We start from the raw sequence: 8617 nt of genomic DNA, 5'->3' as shown, positions 1-8617 counted from the left end.
CCATACCAACACCTTGACGCCAATTTTGTTGCTTTGAACTAAACAGAATCAATAGTGCTACAGGTACACGGCGCTGCGTACACGCTGGGGAATCGGCTGCCACGTCAGCCGACATATTAAAAAAAAAAAAAAAAGGGCGGAAATCGTTTCCGTTTTAGGCGTATTTTGAAACCTATTCTGTTTTCGGAAACCCAGAGAAGCCGAGAGGAGATAAGCCACCCACAACTCGAAACCCATTTTCAGAGCACGGTAACGTTGCCGTCGCCGTCGATTCAAGAAAGGCAGTAGATTTTTCAGGTATGTAAACAGTTTTAGTTTAATGTTCCTCTTGCAAGCTTCCGGAAACCCATTTTGCAGTGATATTCTGTTTTTAACTTATTTTTTGGATAACTTCCGGAAATAGTGTAGAAGATTAGTGCTGGGGGTGCTGTTCGTGTGGGCAAAAACAATGTGTGTGGGTATGTTGCAGTTCCAAAAGATTTTCCAGTGATGGTTTAGGAAAAGGATTTTCGCGTGGGCAAGAACAATGTTCTTGGTTGGGTCTGTTGTAAGTTTGATTGTTTGGAAGAACAATGTAGGAATGGAAAAACAGAAATGTTTTAAATTTAGACCCCATGCAGGAAATATATGCTGCATGGGTTCTGTAACACGAATTTTTTAGTTGTGCAACGTGCATCCATGTCTCTGATTATTCACTGTGTTGTAACATGTTATTAAGCCAATGCCATTGGAGCGGGGGTGTTGTCTGGGATCAGCGATTCTAACACATATATATTGACCGATTAACACAAATTCCTCTAATTCTTTTAAAAACTAAGAAGAAAACATTGGATATCATGACCTTAGAAACAAACAAAAAACCTTCTATAGAAATTGACAGAGTTTGAGAAAAGAAAGCCATAGAATTTGATGATCATTTTTGACTGGTAAAACAACATTTTTATGAAGTTGCTTTTTAAGAATCAATCAACACGTTTACCTCTTCCTTTGGCTTAAAGGAAGATGGACTTGTCATCATCTTTGTTGACTTTATAACAAATGGAATCTAAGGTCTTCCATGTTGATGAGTTAAGGAGGGAGAAGGACTGTCATGGCCTCTCCCATCTTGACCAAGTCTCCTCCTACTTCCTTTCTATTTTTCTGCTCTCTTTCTTTTTGGCAACCCATCCCTATTCTCTAGCTAGTTAGATATTTCCATGATAATGGCTTGCTTGTAATGCTAATCATACCCTTGACAATGTAACGTTTGTAGGTATGTACAAAGTAGTGAGATTCTGGTAACTTAATTTAATGCGAAAGATTAATACCAATTACAACAAGAACATGTGAAGGGCATTTAATGACATGGAATAAAGTCAATGAATGGTAGTTCATTTGCACGTATTCAACATCACTACTCCGATAAATTTGTTTGGTATTATTCCACAACCAATCCATTTTGTTTGTAATTGTAATACATACCATATAAGTTATATCAGCATTTTGGTTGAGAATATAACTTATCAAAAAAGAACATTTCAGCTCGAGAATATTACAGCTTTGTCATTGAACACATACCATAATAGACCCACAAGTGGAGTTAGTTTAGCTCTAAAAAATCATGATTACACCTAGGAGAGGAAGTTCGGGAAGTGTGTTCTTTCTTTTTCTTTTTATTTTATTCTTCTATTTTACAAAACCATCGAAAGAAACTTATAATTTATAAAGTAATTTTTGTAGTGTGATGAAATAAGAGGGATGGTATTGACCTCAACTTCTGTAGTGAATGAGGGTCGTGTTTTTGGCATGGACATGGATAAAATGGCTATACTTGATTTAATGCAGACTCGAGAATCATGGAAAAAGGGGAAGAACACTCAGCTCCGCTAACACCATCTAGCTCAAATCTCCCAACCACGGTGTGTTATATTTTTTTAAAATTTGTATGACAATATTGGGTTGATATCTATGCATTACAGTACATGAATAACCTGTGTAATAACATGTTAGGGCATACCGTCAACTTCTGTAAGCTTCAGAAATTACATGCACATGGGTGGTTACTATGGGGAACTTCCAACGTGGGCACCTCTAACGCAACAACCAGATGGGTACCAATATCCATGCAATATTCAAGAGGTGATACAATTGTATTGTTGAATTTTTATAAATTCAAATGTTTTATTTTTAAGAATCATTTCATGTGCTTTTTTAAATATTTAACTTCTTCTTTTTAGCCCAATGATGTTTACCCAACTCCTGTTATGACTACTGCATCCGCCGTAAGCGAAAGAGGTGATATAGAAGACTTGTCTCCCAATTCGGCTGAAATTGATTGTCCATCTACATCCGCTAGAGTTGAAGAAAGCAACAAATATATACCCAAGGATTCAATTGAAACTGAGGATGGAATAAACGAGACAGGTCAGTTAGATCATGAGGTTGGTGGTGACACGATTGAGGAGCCCAAGTCGAAAATGGAGTTTAACTCTTTTGAAGAAGTAATGACTTATTACAAGCAGTATACTAAGAATATTGGGTTTGGGGTGATGACAAGAAGGACTGAGAAGGGAGATGATGGGACTGTCAGATATGCCACACTCGGTTGTGCCCGTGGTGGGAAAGCCCGTAATAGAACGTTGAATGTTGTCAGGCCACGGCCGACAGGCAAAACGGAGTGTAAGTCCCATATTAATGTCTTAAAGGTAGATGGAAAGTATCAGTTGACAACAGTTAATAACACCCATAACCACGGGCTCAGTCCCAAAAAATCCCGTTTTTTCCGATGTAACAGAGAAGTTAGTGACTCTGTAAAAAGAGTCTTAGATACAAATGATCTGGCCGGAATCCGAATGAATAAGAGTTTCGGATCTCTTGTCGTTGGCGCGGGAGGTTTCGAAAACCTACCCTTTTTGGAAAAGGATTGTCGGAATTACATCGATAAGGCAAGACATTTACGACTTGGCGCTGGTGGTGCTGGTGCGCTTCGGGAATATTTTGAACGGATGCAATACAAGAATCCTGGGTTCTTTGCGTCGATGGATTTAGATGACGACGGGAGGTTGAAGAATGTCTTCTGGGCAGACCCCCGTAGTAGGGCAGCCTATGACTCTTTCGGTGATGTGGTTACATTTGACACCACATATCTGACGAATAGATATGGGATGCCATTCGCACCATTTGTTGGTGTAAACCACCACGGCCAGTCAACTCTTCTGGGAGCAGGATTGATATCCACTGAGGATACGACAACATTTGTGTGGTTATTCAAGACCTGGTTACAGTGTATGGATGGTATAGCTCCTAGAGCTATTATCACAGATCAGGACAGAGCAATGAAGAATGCTATTGCTATTGTCTTTCCACAGAGTCGACATCGATTTTGTTTGTGGCATATACTGAAAAAAGTTCCTGAGAAGCTTTCCTCCTATTCTGCCTACAAAAGTGGGATGAAAAATGCTTTGATGAAATGCGTGTATGACACTCAAAATGTTGCAGAGTTTGAAAGCGCTTGGGAGCAATTAATCAGCACTTACAAGTTGGAGGAGAATGCGTGGCTGAAAAGTTTATACACTGAGCGTGAGCATTGGGTACCGGCATTCTTGAAAGATACTTTTTGGGCGGGGATGAGTACAACGCAGCGGAGCGAGAGCATGAATGCTTTCTTTTATGGTTATGTTCACGCGAAGACAAACTTGAAAGAGTTTGTCGACCATTTTGACAACGCATTGAAGAAGAAAATTGAGAATGAAAATAACGCTGACTTTCACTCATTTAGCGTGACCATTCCTTGTATATCTAGATTTCCGATCGAAAAGAAGTTTCAAGAATTATACACGAATGCAAAATTCAGGGAAGTCCAGCGAGAATTGCAATGTCTAATAGATTTGGCTCCAGAATTACTTAAGAGAGATGGTGGTGTCAAGACGTATCTTGTTGAGGATGAAGTTCATGTGGAAGACTTCACTAAGCTAGTGACATATTCAGTGGACTTTAGTGATGTGGATACAGCTGCAAACTGTTCGTGTGGGCTATTTCAGATGAGGGGTATACTGTGCAGGCATATTTTGGTTGTTTTTAAATGTAATGGTATAAAAGCTTTTCCAAAACAGTATATTTTAGACAGATGGATGAAGGACATTAAGAGGAGGTACACGTTAATCAACAGCAGCTATGACCAAGGGGCTCAGCGAGCAGATGCTAACAGATATTCTACTTTGTTGAATATATGTTATAAGATGATTACTCACGCTGCGGGTTCAAAAAAACATACTGAGGATGCTACACAGAAGTTGTATTCAATGATTGAGTTATATAGTGACAACCAAGAACCTCCATCAAGAACATGCACGGGATCCAATGTTGTTCCTTCGATACCGGATGTTTCTACATGTGCGGGTTCAGATAAAGTACTCAGTCCATTGATAGTAAGAGGGAAAGGCAGACCACCATCTCTGAGGAGAGCATCGACCATGGAAAAAGAGATAAGGAAAGTACGGGCGAAGGCCAAGAATGCAACAGTCAAGGGAAAACGTAAACAGGTAATTCGTGTTTATTATGTTACTTGTTTATTATACTTCTTTATTTGGTGTATGGATGGTTATTAATGCATTGTTTCTACATTGGTTATGTTACTTGTTTTATTTTAGAGAGATGGAGGAGATACACCATTGCCGGACACTTGCCGGAATTTATTTGGCCCGTCAGATAAAGATACTTGTGATGTTGGATTGTCGCAAGTACATGAGCTTGTAGATCAACCTACCGTTTCATGTGCTAGGTTATTTGATAAAAATCAGACTTGGGTTATAAATTTATAAACGTTTGTTATACTGTTTTTGACCAGCTTGTTGAAGAAAGCTCAATTCTGGAAAAATGTCGAACCCAGCGCCAAGGATCAATGATCGGGAGTCAAGAAATGGTAACAATTCAATCTTTTATTTAAGAAGTAGTAATATTGAAGTAACTAGATTACTTAAGACCCGTTAACACTAATTACTCGGAGCAGGTGTGCTTTCCGTATGGCTCATATTTTCCCCTTATTCTACTCACTCCACCCACTTCCTCCATATGTATAACATAATAATGTAATGCTCATAACATATCTTATAATTTATCTTCTTATAAATTAAATTACGTGACAAGGGTATAGAGTTTACCAATATTTTTTTGAGGATTTAAACAAAAACTCTGATGAACTTTGTTTTTATAACATTTTAACACAATTTTGCCACCTTAGCATCCATTACATCATAACAAGTTTAGAATCTCTATTGGCAATTTCATGCTTGACTCCTTTTAAATACTTTCTGTTAGAATATGTTTAATTTTCCAGCCACTTTGTATAATTTTCCAGGTCTATCCAAGATTTTTTTTTTCTTTCATACGTATCCAGGTTCGACAAGAAATTATAAGACCGAGCATTTAAACTCGAACAAACCCATTTCAAAGCATAATGCAAACACTTGAGTCCACCTCCAAATCAGCCAAAAAATCTAATATCAGGCTATAAGATTTATGGATTCTAGAAAATTCTTCAGCACAAATCAAACACCGGAAAAGATAAATTACATCGACCAGCTTATCTTTCGATAGAGAGACAACAAAGAATACGCATATATGTGTTAGTGTATATATATATATAAAGAGAGAGAGAGAGACTCACCGTGAGGGTTTTTGATTTCGATTTCGATTTTGAAAGACCTAATCTCTGCCCTAATTTCATCCGGGTTCTGTACGTGAAGGTGAAATCTGGCACGATGAGAAAGGGGGAAGCACACGGAAAGGCAAAATCGAAGGAACCCAAAACTCAAATCGATTTTCTCTGCTACGACGGCCTTATCCCTGCCCTAAATTCATCCAGGTGGGTTCTGTGCGTGAAGGGGGTTTGGCACGATGAGGAAAGGGGATCAAGCCGTGTGAAAACTCGAGGGAAGCTTTCAGTTTAACGATGCGCACCGTTTCATTAAAACAGCCACGTGGCCTCGTGTACGCGGCGGGTACCCGTAGCCGTGTGCAAATATCATTTTCGAAACAGAATATTCTTCTTTATGGGGTAATATTCATACTTGCAGGATGGTGCAAGAATTCAAGACTAACGAAGATGTACCCAAAAAGAATGGGGAAGTAAATCCATGCTCAATTTACAGCATATATAAGGCATTATTAGTATTGTATCTGTTTATAAAGTTGTAATTTATTAGATGTGAGACTGAAAGTAATATAAAGATAGGATTCATTATGTTCGATCGATGCACCCGATTGATTTCTTATTAGCTTTGAATAATTAATTTCAACTGCGAGATTTAGAGTTATGTAGAGAATGAGATGAGATGAAAATTTTGTAAATTATAATCTAATAGTTTGTAAATAGTAATGAGATAGTTTGAATTACATATTTTTTGAATTTTGAGAAATGAGAGAAAAAAATTATAAAATTAAAATATTATTATAATATATTTTATAATATTATTTTTATTAAGAGATTTAAAAAAGTTGAATTATTTTTTATTTTTTATTTAAAAATTTGATAAGGTTGTAATGATTGGTTTGAAAAAGTTGTAATTATCAGTTTTAAAATTTTGTATTTAAATTATGATTGAGAATGAGATAGAATGATATGAGATAAGATAAAAATTTTAAGATAAGATCTATTTCTATACAAACCCTTAAATGTTTACAAAAGATCCGTTCGAAAACTTTGCACATACATTACTAAAATTTAATTTAATTCACATTTTATGTCTATATTTAATTGAAATGATGCATATACTTGACAAATCAGATAAAATATAAGATTTATATTTTGAAACCAATCAATATTTTAAAAAATCAATATAAGATTTTTTTATATTGAAACAAGATTCCGGGAAAAATAAGATTTATAGGCTTAACAACATACCCCCAAATCCAACTTAAAAACAACTTCAATTTAAGATTAAGCCCAGTTCAAGATAAAAACATATGTTTAAAACGTGCAAAGTTTGCTAATCAACAAAGGGATATACATGTAATCCAAACTTAAAAACCTACCCTTTTGAAAAATATAAGGGTTACTAAATAAACCAGACTCTTATTTCATACAAGAGTTACAGAGAACAAAACATAGGGTGGCGGTAGAAGTTTAACCAAAAGAAGAAGAAAATCGTGCAGCAGTTTAACCAACAAGAGGACCTGCAGCAGCAACATCGTGGGGAAAAAGGAGCTGGGCTGAGGCGATGCAGAGAAGGTGCCACTGATCTGGGTGGTTTTCGGTGTGGTTGGCCCTTGGTTAGAAGAAAAGATATCCTTTGTTTTCGGTGGTGCAAAGCAGGGTGTTTCTAGCAATGCTTCTCGATGGCTGGGCATGGGGGTGATCTACGGGTAGTGCAATAGCAGTGTAGCAGAGGAGCTGCGCAGTGGCTTGATGTGGCTCGACGAGAAGGAGTTGTGGTGCTCGTGACTGGTTGTACCTAACATAACGGGCTTGCTCTGTTTTTAAGCTGTAAAAACAAAGTGGTTTTCGGTCATTATAGGGAGAGCTGGCGGCTGAGCAAAGGGGTATAGTGGTGATCCAAGGAAGGAGCAGTGACAAGGTTGGCCTGGCTTCAAAGTGGCGAGGCTGTTGGATGAAACGGACGCTGTGGGTTGCGGGGAGGCCGTGAGGGTGAAACAACAGGGATGGCTGGTAATGGTTTTGCGTGGATGGACAATGGCTACCCCAAGGTAGTGCAACGGCAGTGAGAAACCGAGAGAAGGAGAAAAACTTGGAGCGGCAGCCCTAGATTTTTAGGTTGACGATGATTAAAAAAAATATGCTAGAGACCCAACAACATGAATATATAAATGAAAAACTTATAAAAACCCTAGAGAAAGAAGGAAGTTGGGACGTGAATCTTGCAAGAAGGCTAGGTGCAATCTATGCAGTGAAAAATATTTGAGTAAAAAGTGTTGCCAATAACCTAGTGGGACAAACGTGCATGAAAAGGATAACGACATGCATCAATTATGTCGTGAAAAATGGACGAGATGAAGCCGAAAATAAAGAGGAGTCTAATACAAGATTTCATGGGCCTGGTCTTTTTGTCCAAATTTTGAGTCTCGACTCAATAAAAATAATGTAATTTATTAAAAAAGTTATCTCAATCCATAACAGATTTTTAACTTAAACATCAAACCTAAAGAAAATCATAATCCACCAAAATAAAGATTTTTAAACCCATGGTCTACTTAAAAAAAGAAAAATATATATATTTGAAAACTCAAATGGATTTTTCGCACATATATAAAAATAAATAAATAAAAAATTCAAAAACAGCTTGGCATTGGACTCGGGTATTACAATTTAATTGCCTAGAATATATATAAAACAAATTGTTGTATACAAAAGTCAAGCATCAAGTGGTTTATACATATAGGACAATAATAATAAATTGTTAGCTATTGACATAAAACAAAGAACATAACATGTGTATTATTCCCTTAGTTGCCAAGTGGTTTGCAATCATGCTATAACAAGGCCTTGTTAGACTTGCAATGACAAAGCAATACAAATAACCATACTGCAGTTAATAAAATTGGAGTCAGCTATGGAACACCATATCATCACCATGCTTTCTCAGACAACTTCTAGCTTGTGTACTTGCACGAGAGAAGGTTC

The 8617-nt window shown here is 37.2% G+C and overlaps 1 protein-coding gene across 1 annotated transcript; it reads left to right on the top strand.

Annotated features, from left to right (window-relative positions):
• The first annotated feature begins 2243 nt into the window (after positions 1-2243).
• On the top strand, positions 2244-7622 carry LOC122316227 (protein FAR1-RELATED SEQUENCE 5-like). The gene is made up of 6 exons (XM_043132761.1): positions 2244-4520; positions 4629-4718; positions 4826-4900; positions 5724-5842; positions 6054-6105; positions 7494-7622. The coding sequence occupies exons 1-6, from the start codon at positions 2244-2246 to the stop codon at positions 7620-7622; spliced, it is 2742 nt and encodes a 913-aa protein (XP_042988695.1).
• The last annotated feature ends 995 nt before the right edge of the window (positions 7623-8617 follow it).

This window comes from Carya illinoinensis, chromosome 7 (genome assembly GCF_018687715.1).
Source record: "Carya illinoinensis cultivar Pawnee chromosome 7, C.illinoinensisPawnee_v1, whole genome shotgun sequence".
In the NCBI taxonomy this organism is placed as follows: domain Eukaryota; kingdom Viridiplantae; phylum Streptophyta; class Magnoliopsida; order Fagales; family Juglandaceae; genus Carya; species Carya illinoinensis.
The sequence above is the reverse complement of the archived record's forward strand: the minus strand, read 5'-3'. Positions and strand labels throughout refer to the sequence as shown.

Bases quoted from the DNA above. Each gene is read 5' to 3' on its own strand.
- LOC122316227 (XM_043132761.1), top strand. From the start codon at position 2,244: ATGACTACTGCATCCGCCGTAAGCGAAAGAGGTGATATAGAAGACTTG. The intron at 4,719-4,825 runs GTACATGAGCTT...GTTTTTGACCAG, and splicing joins GTGATGTTGGATTGTCGCAA to CTTGTTGAAGAAAGCTCAAT. The intron at 6,106-7,493 runs GTAAATCCATGC...CGGTCATTATAG, and splicing joins TACCCAAAAAGAATGGGGAA to GGAGAGCTGGCGGCTGAGCA.